Below are 12,808 nucleotides of genomic sequence, written 5' to 3'. Positions count from 1 at the left end.
GAGATGATACAATCTAGATAGTAATGATGCCTTCATCAGTTTTCTTCAGTGAGAGCCACTGATCTACCATATAAGCTGTAATCTGAGTGCAGAGGCGGTTTCATTGTGATAGTTATTAAACACAGACAGTGAGCCCAATACATACTATAGGCGCAGCAGTAACGATCACACAGCTGTGTTCCTCCAGGCAAAGGAAGGTAACGAGTTACTCACAGCAATAGATACAGAATTTGGATTAACCGTGAAAATCCTTCGCAGACATTGAAGTAAAATAAACTGAATGTAGCTGCTACTCCAACAGTTTTTTTTACTAATACATCATATTTTCTTGTATTTCTACATCATAAAAAAGGCACATTATTATCCCATCCCAACCTAAAACGCGATCTGGTAAGTTCCCGGCGCTGTTTGTCCCAGGCGCCGCTCCGTACAGCCAGCCGCGCCTCACATGACTGCGCCCTGGTTCGCTTAACCGTGTGGGTGTGGTAAGAATGAGCTGGGCGAGGAAAGTGTAACTGAAATGCAACAATTATTCTAGAAGCAAATACAAGTGGAAGAGCGAGGTTAAAAAGGGGAAGACGGTGGAATCGATACAAACCAAGAAGGAACTGCGTCCTGAGTCAACCTCGCTTCCAACACCAAACACGGGTGCGGTATTACAGTGTGACCCTGGGGGCAAATTTAAAACAAGCGGCGAGATCAACGCTGTGCATAAAAACAACCATTGAAACTCGCCGTTGAAGTCATCTGGAGCACGCAACCATGCATTAAAAGTAATTGTAAGTGCGCATATTATTATTATTATTATGATTTTTTTTTTTGTACTTAAGTTACGATTTTGTTTGCGGCTGTATTTGATTGTTACGGTGGGTGTGCATATAGTTCTGCTGGCAAGACGTTTTTCGGCACTAGTTTCATTCTGTAGCCTGGGTGCACGTTTAGAGCTGTCAGTGTTTTAGGTAAGACACCAGGCTTTATGCAACATGCTCAGCCACATCCGTATGTCTTTCACAACCAGCCGCAGTGTAAAGTCTTGTGTTATGTAGTCTAGGCGGAGCTGCTCCGTGTGCCGGTTTCACATCATGGGAGCTTGCTATTGGGAGCATGTTTAAACCTTGAAGAGTATTATTGTGCATTCAGATCTAATGGAGTTTGATCTCTTCACTTCTCCTCCACGCCCTGTTTCTGGGGCTGAGGAGGTCGAGTTATACAAACCGCCTTGCGCTGGAACCACCCGATAACCGCAGATCAGACTCGCCGTGCATGTGAATGGCAGCTGTGCTCTGGTCCTTGTGGTATGATTAACGGGCTGAGTGCATGGACTCGTGCCCGTGCCACATGATCGTCAGCAGTGAGGGCCGTGCTGCAGGGGAATGGGGCTCTCTGCTCGCTGTTCAGCGCCTCGATGAGTTCCTGGGGGTTTCCTCAGGGAATCACTGTTAACGAGGTGCAATTAAATGTACCTTACTAGACCTTGTTTTGCACGTTCTATCTGAAAATTAACCCACATGATCTAAAACCGTATTTTAAATTTAAAGTAGTTTGTTTGTTTATTTATTTATTTATTTATTAATTTATTTATTTATGCCATTTTATTTAAAGCCGTAGATCTTTTGGTACGAACCGCTAAGGTTATATCTGATTTGCAAGAGGGTCCAGTGGTACTGCAAGAAAGGAAATATCTATATATCCTACTGGCATCCACCCACCCAGTCACTTTCCCTTGGCAGCAGTACAGAACAGCCCTGGCTGCTCGGAGTACAGTTGAAACACTACACCCAAACCACTGCAGGATAAGGTGGACTGTTTGTAGAAGGTGAGCCTAACTCTGTCCTCCTCCAATGAGGAATTTAGCCTGAATTGAGGGTTAGCCCCTCCCCCCAAGCTCGTACAGGTCTGACTGTGGTGCTGATGGGGGGAGAGTCGCAGCCCCGTGCACATGACTGCACTGTTTGTCCAGAAACTCGCTGCATCTGTGAAGTGCCTTCAGAAGCTTCATTGGATGAAAGAGAGTGTGTTTTAATACACTGCACAGTACAGTATGTGTGTATGAGAGCAGGTATATATACATGTCATTTACTTGTGTATTTTTTAGCTTCCTTATTATATCATCAGTTCAATAAAAGCACTGACATGTCTGTTTGTTTCTCAGGCTGGCGGTTGCAAGGTGGGGTGGAGAGGAAGCGGTGGAAACGAGGACCGTGTCACAGGAAGAGGAGATGAGAACGGGAGAGAGTGAGGATGTACACAGAGTGACAGAGCTGCGGGAGAGAGGATGAACATTTAAAATTGGGGGGCGAAAAACAAAAAGCAGAATTCAGTGTGGCTCAGCCGTCCGAGACGAGGACTGGGAGGCAGAAGATCTGTGTTTGAATCCCAGCTCGACCAGCGTGACTGCCCTGTCATGTAACTCACTCACAGCCAGCCCTGTACAGCACAAGAGAGGGCAAGCTTTTATAACAGTAACAATTGTTCTGCAGTAAATGGCCAGGCTGAGCGGCGTGCAGCCTCCATGGTGAGCTGCTGTTTCTGTCTGTTGGCGTCGAGGTTATCCAGACTCTGTCTTGTAACTGTGAACTGTGATCGCTAATCTGAATTGCTGTTTCTCCAGTGCAGTCTGTCTACACGTCCTCAAGCCCCCTCTTTTACCAGTTACTCAGTGTTTTTAGTCTTCTGGTCTGTTTTTTACCCTGTTAGATCTCTGTATAACAGGGTGTCCTGGAAAGTCAAATCTAGCTCACATGTAAAAAGTGCTAATCAGTTGATACTGTACAGTTACAACATTAGCAGCAGGCTGTAGTTTTGCAACAGTTATTGAGAAAGAATTCAGTTCTTACACAATGGTTTAGTCTTTCTGTCGCTCCACGACAGCAGAACAATTGAGTTAAAATGAAGAAGTCATTAGCTGGATATCCACCTGCTGTCCTTTGAGTTTTCCACTGTGTGTGTGTGTGTATATATGTATATAGATAGATAGATAGATAGATAGATAGATAGATAGATATAATATATATACACAATCTCATTTTTTACTTTCTTTGAAGTGTTTCTGAATCCTCCTAACTAATTCATTTTGTTTCGGGGTTTGTTAGTTCGGCCGACCTGTTTTAAATTAAAGGACCTGATTAGAAGACCTGATACACGTGAGGTGCTGTTGGCCTGCCCTGCATGTCGTAACTTTTTAAAATATAACGAATCTAAACTGTATATATCTCTTTAGGTGCAGCTTCTTCTTCCTGTATGATGGCTCAAAGGTGAAGGGTGAGGGGGATCTGACCAGAGCAGGAATCTGTTACTTCTACCCATCTCAGGTATGCAGTTCGAGACTGGGAGGGAGGCAGTGTGGGTTTGAGCCCAGGGACTGGGACACGGTACTGAGGGAGCTGGGAGATGCTTGACTCCTTGCCCCTCTTGACTCCTCTTCCTGCCTCTCTGTCGCAGACGGTTCTCGACCAGCAGGAGGTGCTGTGTGGTCAGATCGCTGGGGTGGTGCGCTGCATCTCTGAGCTCTCTCGCTCCCCGCCCTGCCTCATCCGACTCCGCAAGACCAAATTCGCTATCCGGCTCGACGGGGACTTCCTCTGGGTAGGTACAGGACCCGAGTGCGAGGGCAAGCTGGCTGGTGCTCTGACCTTTCATTCAAAGCTACAGTAACTCTCTGCCATTTCAACAATAAACACGTTGTATAAATTATTTGTAATGATAAATCTCAGCAGCGTTCTTCTATTGTAGGTGCATAACCTACTCGGTCTCTCTGTATGGACTCAAACGGATGCTGTCATTTTCATGTACTTCACATGCAGCACCGTGTAATTGGATAGCGGGACTTCAGAGAGTAAAGTGTCACTTTTAAGCACTGCAATAAACAGATGCGATGCCAGAATAGAACATGGGTGCTGTGTGGAAGCCTTTCCCATGTAGGTTTAGCCCTGCTCTCAGCTGGGTTCTAGAATGCTTTTGTGATTCTTGATGGATTAACCCCTCAGGCGCTGGGCTGTGTGATGGAAGTCCCTGACGTCAGCTGCTCTCGATTCCTGGATCAGCTCATCGGGCTCTTCAGGTTCTATCAGGGCTCGGTGCGACAGACATACCAGGTAAAGAAGGGGGGAGGCACTAGGAGAAACAAACGGACACTGCTGCCGTCGCACAAGCAGTTTCTGCTTTTTAAGAGCAGCAGTTTAAGCTGGGACTGCGTGGATTGTGACGGGATGGTTTCCCTGCAGATTGGATCCCGGGAGGAGGTGTCCAGAGATTGGGAGCTGTATCTGGAGCATCTCCAGAAGGGCAGCACAGAGCTCCACCAGGTCTTCAGATCCCTGCACACCATTGACCGCACCAAGGTACAAGGGAAGGGGTGGAGGGGGAACAGCGCACTTGTCCTTTGAATGCATAGCCCAGCCTAAGCAGGGAGAGCCCCTCTGTTTCCCAGAGTAGATAAAGCTCCACAGCAGCAGGCACCTTGCCTCTGCCTGCGTGCTGAGCCCCGCTCCTCTGTCCTCTGTCTTCCAGGTCGACCCTCTGCTGCTCCTCAAGGCTGCCCTCATCCTGCAGGCCTGCCAGCGCTGCCCCCTAGTGTTGGCCGGGTGTATCCTGTACGAGGGCTGGTGAGTACAGACACAGCCCACGCTGCCCATCGGGATTACTCTGCCTGCGATAGATACCCTAAAACAAAAGCATGCTGTCATCAGTCCAGCGCTGCTCAGCCAGCCTTGTGCAGCGTTTGAGTTTCTAAATGCCCCTTTTCTTCCTGTAGTGTGGTCAGCACACAACTCCCCCCTGAGCTCACAGCCAGAGTGCTGGTCCGGAAGACTGATGCCAGCAGTGAGGTAACAAGCACTATTATTATTATTATTATTATTATTATTATTATTATTAGCACAGGGATGGAAATAAGACTCCCATTGCATAGCAGTTTGATCCATTCCTGGTTTTACTATGGGTTTAATAAGACTCACCTGGGATTGTTACCTATACACTAGGGTTAATGAAGCACATATTAAACCTGGAATGGATGAAATTGCTATGCAATTGGAGTCTTATTTCCATCCCTGTAGCATTTAGGATTCCTGGGCATATATAATGTAGTTAGAGTAGTTACCGACTAAGAGTGGGACCCACATGTAGTTGCACAGGTATTACAGTGTAATAGCCAGGCTACCCCTGCCCTGTGGCATTGTTGGTGTTTATCCTCACAATGCTAGTCTGTGGTTTCCATGTCTCTGGGCTGACCTCTTGTGAACCTTGCCCGTGTTGGTGTGCAGTTACGTTGCTGATGTTGGAGAGACAGGACCTCCTTGGAGGTGTGCTGATTACTGTCTGGGTATCGTTGCTTCCAGGACGCGGCGGCTGTGCGGAATGAAGACCCGGGCACAGCGGACCCCCGCCTCCCCCCCAACGTGGAGACTGTCCCAGCGTTCCTGACCCCAGGAGAGGTGGCTGAGCTGAGGCAGCATCCCGTCGACTGGATGAGCAGGTACAGGAGAGGAGTGTCACAGGGACTTTTTTTTGCTTTAACATTTTGAAAAATTCCTGTACCCCTGTTTTTGTTAAGGGAAGCCTGTAGTGGGACATTTCAACCCCACACATCGTTGCCTGTCTCTGTGTTCCAGGCTCCCTCGTTCGCCCCAGCGTGGCTCCCGGGAGAGGAAGTCCCGCCTGTCCCGAACGCTCTCCGACAGTCCGGATCCAGAGAACTGGAGTTCCAGCGCAGCCCCCTCCGAGGGGGCACGGAGCTCCACTCCCCTCTCCAGCTCTCCCCACACCCCCCTAGTGCAGACACAAGACTCTAGGGAGGGGGTCCCTAACACTTCCAACAGGCTGCTCCCCCAGGCTGACAGGGAGAGGGAGAGAGACCCAACAAACTGGGACCTGAATACAGGCGCGGGTAACAGCTCTGTCCCAGAGGAGAGGGAGTCTGCGCCCCACTCAGGACCCAGCATTGAGAACTGCACCGTCCGGTCTGAATCCCCACTGCAGAGTAACGGGCACGCTGAGTTCACACCAGGAGCCAACCAGGGCACTCCTCCACCTTCCCAGGATGCACCAGCACCAGGGCAGCATGACGCAAGTGCCCCAACAGAGGAGGGGGAGAGCAGTGCGAGCTGGGACTGGGTCACGGCTCTGGAGGAGGGCAGCCCCCCTGGGGACCCCCTGGTGGAGGTGAAGCTGTACCTGCACAGGGTGAAGGGGCTGGTCCTCTCCCTGCTGGTGGAGCGCTCCTTCCCGGGAGACCGGGAGGCAGTGGAGGACGTGGTGAGGAAGAGAGTCGGACGTAACCATTAAACACTCGGCACTGATGAATTTAGAAATACTCAAAAGAAATGTATGGAGTCTAGAGAACAAAAATATTCGCGCATCTGACGTCACAAAGCCAACAGAGAGTCATCAGTTCCCTGTGTCTGCAATCTCCTGTTGAGCCTTTATTATAGACATAAAATCCATGTGTAAATAATAAATAAATACGACTCCTCTTGCATAGTAGTTTTGTGCTAGGAACTGTAACAAGCTCTTGTAAGTTGAATTAATGGCATCTTTTTTTGTAATGATTCTGGTGAGCCGTGTTGCCAATGCCACCCCCTGCTGTCTCTCTGCAGTATCACAGCAGCCTGGCCTCTCTGAACGGTCTGGAGGTGCACCTGAGGGAGATGCTGTCTGAAGAGCCTCCTGCCTCAAGGGGAGCCTACAACTTCACACACTACGACTGCATCCAGAACACCCTCACCAGTAAGAGCACCCTCACCCGTCTCGCTATCTCTCTGCCTCTCTGAACTATCCTGATAGTCTCTACCTGTTCCTCAGTATTGATTTTTAGGACTTGTGCTTTTAGTTTTTTAGTTTTGTTTTGATATAGCCGCGTGGAGATGCTGTAGTTTGCAACATGCAGGTGACTCTGCCGTGCTGGTCTGGCCTGGCTGTGGCTCTCGTGGGCTAAGCTGTTATTTTGTGTTTCTCGTTGTTTGAAGCCAACGTGTCCCCGAGCAGCGGGGGTCCTCAGGAACGCAGCTTCGTCCGCGCCGCCTCCCTCCTGCACTCGGACTTCACACGCTGCCCGTCCCTGCACGAGGGCATCGTCCGGTAAGACTGCACCGCGCCGCACTCTGTCTGTGTGTGCGTGTGAGTCTGTCTGTCTGATTCAGCAGTGTTCATGTGTCTGTGGGAGCCTGGTTAATGAAAGCAGTCCTGTGCGTGTGTCTGCTTCTAGAGGCTAGTCTGTGTTTGTCTATGCTGTGTTTGGCTGTATGGTTCAGACACACACACACTCTTTCTGGACCGGACACAGTTAGCTGTTTAGTTTCGTGCTTGCGTGCGCGTGTGCGTGCATGCGTGTGTGTGTTTATCCCGTGTTTTTATGTCCCGTGCAGGAATGCCTCCACGGCGGTGTACGGGACCCGCAACACGTCCCAGGAGACCTTCTTCCAGCAGCTGGCGTCTCCATCGATGAACTCGGGCGTCCCCAACCCCCAGGACAGCGCCTTCGCTCTGCCGGGGAAAGCCAAGCAGAAGATGCTCAAGCACGGGGTCAACCTGCTGTGAGCGCGGGAGCGAATCACCCTGCTGAAACACGGCAGCAACCTGGACCTGAGCCTCCTGTGAGCCAGGGAGCACAGTAACAAACACAGAACCTGCTGAGAGAGGAGACACAAGCTGTCCTGAATAGCTGCTGTGAGACGGGAGGAGCCTGCTCCCAGTGAAGACAGTGCCAGAACCAGTATCACTGCCCACCGCATCCCAGCAGAGTGGAAACCCCTCCTCGGCATTCTTATAAACTAACCAGCACTGACCACAGCAACGCTGTTCCTGCCTTTTTTATTTTTTATAAAGTGAATCACAGGTGTAATTAATTATCTATCCATCCATCCATCCATCCATCCATCCATCCATCCATCTGGACAATAAATGTTTGATTTGAAACACTGCATTACAAGGCTCAGGCTTCATGTCCCTGCAGTAGATCACAGATCACATGTCTGTATTCTTCATCTCTATAATAAAGAGTGTAAATGTGATCTACTTTTTATGCTGCAACGTCTGAATGGCTTCTGCGCTTTTAGTCCATGTTTTCTGTGGTGTCTTCATTTGATCGGGCGTGCTTCAGGTATGAATCTCACAGTGTGTCACAGTGTAGCACTGCAGGGTGGAATTGAAGACCCATTGCGTAGCAGTTTGAGACATTCCAGCTTTCAGTGTGAGCTCAGTTAAACACGCCTGAGTTTAATTACACACGACACTCACCTTGTTTCCAGGTAGCTTGCAGTTGACTCTGTGGAAGTGCTGTGCAATGGGAGTCCTAATCAGACCAGCTGTGCAGAATCCCACCCAGTCTGCAGTGTGATGGATTTGTGTCCACCAGCATTTCATCTGTCTGATAGAATTATTTTCTGTAAGTTGACATTTCCATGAGCTGTGGGTGGTATAGAAACTTGATGAATCATTACTAACCTTTCCCAGCTTTTACCCCTGAGGGGCTGTCCTGTGGATAAGGAGCTCTCCTGGGTGGGTTTGCTCGGAGCGGTGTGTGCGTGTGTCAGCGTGCCCAGGAGAGACGTAGCAGACAGACACGACCGGTTTGGCATATTAAGCAGAATAGGTATTGCGTAATTTTACAGTTAAGTATTTGGCCGCTTGCCGCTTCTAGTTTATTTATGGTGACGTAATAACATCCGGGAAAGGTCAGGCTATTTGAGCAGAAGCCCCTCGTGGCTAAGTGCTAACTGCACCAGTGCAACATTAACACCTCAAATACAGCGGCAGTGGCAGTGCGTTTGTATCGAGTAAGAAACCGATAACGAAATAAAGTAAATACAATTGAATGTAAGAAGATTTCGCGACGCAACATCAGCGCTCCTGTCTAGAGAAGTGTGCGATCAGTCCCGTCTCTCTATACAAATATCAGCAATTCAGCGAGGAGTGCATGGCTGATTTAAGAACTCTTATGACCTTGTAGAGGCGTTCTAGTAGCTGAATGCAAACGGTATATATGTAAGCCTGTCCTGCACTTAGAACTACTGCTTTGGAAATGAGCCTATGCTACATTGCTATGTGTTGCCGCGAGCAGGACGCGATGTATCTTTGTTTTTAATTGTTATTTTATGTTAAAACGTGTTTTTTTCTGCTTCCAGATTGAAGTCGCTTATTTACTTGTTGGTTGTGACTGCTCAGAATACAGCAGTTAAAACCCAACGGCGCTATTGCACTAGTTTCGGGTTACGGGTTCATTAGCAGAGGTGTTGAAGCGCGGTTCTCACCTTCCAGGCTATTTGCTTTTAGTAAATTAAACATTTTGTGCGCGCTGAGTCTCTGCGGGTAATGCGCAGTAATGGCTCATTATGCGCGCATGAATGACTGCTTTTGTTAGCATAATGACGTAGGTGTTGCGGGCATTGTACCGCTAACATGACATTGTTTGGGGGGTATTAGCATTCAAATAGAGGGCTCTTCAGAGTGTCCGAACAATACAGTCAAGCCTAGCTTCGGGGACCACCGGTAGCATATATACAGACTCTAGCGTATGCATTTCTCACACGGGAGATCATGATTCAAGCGTTGTGCTACTGCCTGGTTCTGCTCTCTCTCCGGTTCGCCGGGGGTCTTCCCTTTCATGCGGACAGAGGCCGCCAGATTAGCGCACTTTCTCACACGAGGGAGAAAGCGGCACTGGACGGGGCACGGAGATTTTTGGATCGAGGAGGGATTGGGGCAGGACACGGAGGTAGAGGAAGCCTTATGGACCGGCCGGGGAAAGGCGGAATATTCCGGGTGCCAACTGACGACAGCATCAAGAGGCACCAGCAGCCCCCGTGTGTCCAAATGACCGAGCCCTGGACTGTGGGGCGACCCAGCGCCGCCTCTCTCCCGGGAGACAGGCTCGTTTACCGTCTCAAAGTCCACGCCTCGTCAGCTGCGGGTCAACGCCAGCCCATCTTTCCACAGCATCACCTGTTCCAGTACCTGGGCAAGGTTTATCAATGCTGCAAGACCGGCTTCGTCTGCAGGAAGATTAAAGGGATTCAAGGGAGGCTAACCAGAGGTGAGATTGCATTTTCATGACCAACTTTTATAGTCTTACCGCACCTGTTATTACCCTTGTTATATTGGGCCACGCTGTGAGTCGTGTGTGCCCTTTTAGTATGATATTCAAACTTTTTGTTTTTCTGGGAGCATTACAAAATATATGTTTTTCAGAGCTGTTTTTTTCAGATGTGCGAGTTCTGGTTGGAGTTAGCAGTGAGGAACACGAATAGCTGATTTACTATGTCGTGTTTACTGTCCTCTTGTCGTGTCTCCGCTCGCAGATGCGGCTCGTAGAGAGGTGGAGTTCCTCGTGAACCCAGACGTGGGCGCTCTCGAGATCCAGAGAGCCGAGCTCCACGTGCAGATCTCGAACCCGGACCGGGTGCGAGTGGAACCCGTGCTGACTCTCCAACACGCGGAGAACCAGGATGCGGTGAGCTCGAGGTTAGGAACGGGGTTAATTCAACACTATTCAAACAATATGCCATTGGGTTCTGCTAAAAATGCGTTGCTGCACATTAGGCATGGAAAGTGGTGGTGTAGGATAACTGATACATGACTATTGCAAATGGTATTTACTATGTGTGTATTATTGTATAAACAAACAGCTGGATTTACTAATGAAACACAGTTTAAAGGTCTAAATAATCTCTCCGGGATAACAAGACTCCTATTGCAAGGCAGTTTCACCCATTCCAGGTTTTACAGCGAGTTTGATTAGCTGCAGTGTACAGGTGTGTCTTATTAAACTCAGAACAACCAGGAATGGATGAAACTGCTATGCAATAGGATCCTCGTTTTCATCGCTCATCTCCAGACTCTCAGAAGTGCGTTGTAAGCCTGTTTCTACCTGCTGCCCCCTTTGTGTTTCAGGTACGTGGGTGTGATGAGAGAGGGGGTGTCGGACTTCACCCTGGACCTCGCCTTCCTGTTTCAGACCCTGAAAGATCTGCTGGGGCGAGGGAGCGGCCCCCAAACCCCAGAGCCGCACAGAGTGGGGGTCCCAGCAGGAGCAGCCCAGCCGGGGAGAGCAGGGGTGCTGTCGGTGATGCAGCTCTGGGGAGAGGGGGTCTCTCTGGAGGGAGCGCAGGCTTATCCACTGCGGCGGTCCGGCAGCCCTGGAGTGAGTCTGCGCAAAATGAGGGGCAGGGGCCCCTTCCCAGCACAGGGCAGCGTGCCAGAGGACCCCACCCCAGCACAGGGCAGCGCGCCAGAGGACCCCACCCCAGCACAGCCATTGACTGAACTCAACCTGACCCTCAACTGCGTCCTGGAGGAGGCGCTTGTGTCCTGCGCTGAGCATGGAGTCACCATCCTCCCAGCGCCCTTCATCACCATCGCCTACTGAGGGGGCGCTGTCTGGGTAGCATTGCTGTTATTGTTACTGTCAGCATAGCGGGCAGTGCTGTGTGGATTCAGTGAGAGGAGAGGATGTTAAAAGCTCTGTAATCACAATGCAGACGAGGCCGGCTCTTTTGCATTGTGGTTAAGATGCTCGAGTGGGGTCGTCGGGTCGCTCCCAGCATCCACCCTGTTGCAGTAGCCTGATTACTGCAAGACTGGGAGCCCAATTCCATTCTTAAGCTTGGGGAGGACGGGACGGAACACACCAGCCAGTGAAATAATGATTATTGCAAAAGAATAATATTATTTTCTTTCATAGAGATTGACTATTCAGTCTCTGTGCTGCGTTCCCGTGGGCATTGCTTCACATGCGTTGTGGCTTTTTATTTCTTATGCTAGCTGAAATGTTAATGGGATTGGACCCAAGAGCAACGTGCGCGGAGGATCTGCCGGGAATGGAGCATTGCTAAACTGATTGTGATTCATCGGGCTGCAGAGAAGCTGTTACGTGGAGTAATTCTGTGTCATGAGAGATAGAAATGTCTCTGAGTCATAAGCACTTCAGAAAAGAGATGAGTGTTAGCTATCACTATTTGATAAATGTGTTTCTGGAAAATAAATAATTCTAAACATACCTGAAAGATTATAAATTGTGTTAAGAATGGTTACTTTTGTATTTTTTTATTAACAAAAAGAAAACTGGCGCAGGCCTGCACTCCTTTCCCCCTCAGTATTTACATTTTCAATTGTCGAAATGGACTACACTCCCACCTCTTTGTGAGAATGGAGTTTATCAAAGAGCTGTAAGACAGAGGGACATGCAGGTAAGAAAGCATCAAGCCGTGTCCCCAGGACCCTGCAGAGAGGACGAGGAGCTGGCAGGGGAGGCCAGCACTGTGGTTCACACCTCAGATCTGCTCTGGACACAAAGCCAAGCAGACAGGGAGGGGAGGCGGACTCAGATCAAGAACGGAGCTGCAGTCATATTAACTGTGGAAAGTCGTTCATCCAGATAACATACAGTGCTGTTTTTGTTCCACGTCACGGTCATTTTTAAATAGTTGTCCCTGCATTGTAACTTTTAAATAATATTGTAAAAAGATCAAACATTATTCTCAGTATTAACTTCATGTTGGGTCCTTAAAATTAATGCTAGTCTACAAATCTCTGTGTTTTTTGTAGCTTTTCTGGTCTCAATAGCACAATGTGTTAAAATTCAGTGTTAGTCACAATACTGTAGGGGTATTCTAGTGCAGTTACAATGGAGTCTATTGCAGTTATAATGGATTCTAGTGCAGTTACAATGGATTCTAGTGCAGTTATAATGGAGTCTAGTGGTTACAATTGATTCTAGTGCAGTTACAATGGATTCTAGTGAAGTTATAATGGATTCTAGTGTAGTTACAATGGAGTCTATTGCAGTTATAATGGATTCTAGTGCAGTTACAATGGA

At 48.9% G+C, this 12,808-nt stretch overlaps 2 protein-coding genes across 3 annotated transcripts; both read left to right on the top strand.

The window, feature by feature from the left end:
* The first annotated feature begins 436 nt into the window (after nucleotides 1–436).
* On the top strand, nucleotides 437–8,015 carry LOC117963086 (BLOC-3 complex member HPS4-like). Of its 2 annotated transcripts, none has more exons than XM_059032869.1 (13): nucleotides 437–779; nucleotides 2,153–2,515; nucleotides 3,221–3,311; nucleotides 3,442–3,585; nucleotides 3,987–4,094; nucleotides 4,224–4,340; nucleotides 4,510–4,604; nucleotides 4,754–4,826; nucleotides 5,337–5,473; nucleotides 5,610–6,252; nucleotides 6,594–6,723; nucleotides 6,963–7,074; nucleotides 7,362–8,015. In XM_059032869.1, exons 2-13 carry the CDS (start codon nucleotides 2,484–2,486, stop codon nucleotides 7,531–7,533), a joined length of 1,854 nt encoding a protein of 617 aa, XP_058888852.1. In that variant the 5' UTR covers nucleotides 437–779; nucleotides 2,153–2,483; the 3' UTR covers nucleotides 7,534–8,015. The 2 variants fall into 2 exon arrangements, with proteins under 2 accessions (XP_058888852.1, XP_058888853.1); XM_059032870.1 differs by lacking the exon at nucleotides 437–779 and adding an exon at nucleotides 1,630–1,816.
* A 119-nt stretch (nucleotides 8,016–8,134) lies between these two features.
* On the top strand, nucleotides 8,135–12,407 carry LOC117428264 (uncharacterized). Its single transcript, XM_034047145.3, has 3 exons — nucleotides 8,135–10,027; nucleotides 10,293–10,455; nucleotides 10,885–12,407. The coding sequence occupies exons 1-3, from the start codon at nucleotides 9,532–9,534 to the stop codon at nucleotides 11,357–11,359; spliced, it is 1,134 nt and encodes a 377-aa protein (XP_033903036.3). The 5' UTR covers nucleotides 8,135–9,531; the 3' UTR covers nucleotides 11,360–12,407.
* Nucleotides 12,408–12,808: the final 401 nt, after the last annotated feature.

Source organism: Acipenser ruthenus, chromosome 11, assembly GCF_902713425.1.
Source record: "Acipenser ruthenus chromosome 11, fAciRut3.2 maternal haplotype, whole genome shotgun sequence".
NCBI lineage: Eukaryota > Metazoa > Chordata > Actinopteri > Acipenseriformes > Acipenseridae > Acipenser > Acipenser ruthenus.
This window is presented reverse-complemented; position numbering and strand designations above follow the sequence as displayed.

Coding starts and splice junctions, on each gene's coding strand:
- LOC117963086 (XM_059032869.1), top strand. CDS start 2,484: ATGGCCAGGCTGAGCGGCGTGCAGCCTCCATG. Junction 4,095..4,223: donor CGGTGCGACAGACATACCAG/GTAAAGAAGGGG, acceptor GTTTCCCTGCAG/ATTGGATCCCGGGAGGAGGT. Junction 4,341..4,509: donor ACACCATTGACCGCACCAAG/GTACAAGGGAAG, acceptor TCTGTCTTCCAG/GTCGACCCTCTGCTGCTCCT.
- LOC117428264 (XM_034047145.3), top strand. CDS start 9,532: ATGATTCAAGCGTTGTGCTACTGCCTGGTTCTGCTCTCTCTCCGGTTC. Junction 10,028..10,292: donor TCAAGGGAGGCTAACCAGAG/GTGAGATTGCAT, acceptor CTCCGCTCGCAG/ATGCGGCTCGTAGAGAGGTG. Junction 10,456..10,884: donor CAGGATGCGGTGAGCTCGAG/GTTAGGAACGGG, acceptor TTTGTGTTTCAG/GTACGTGGGTGTGATGAGAG.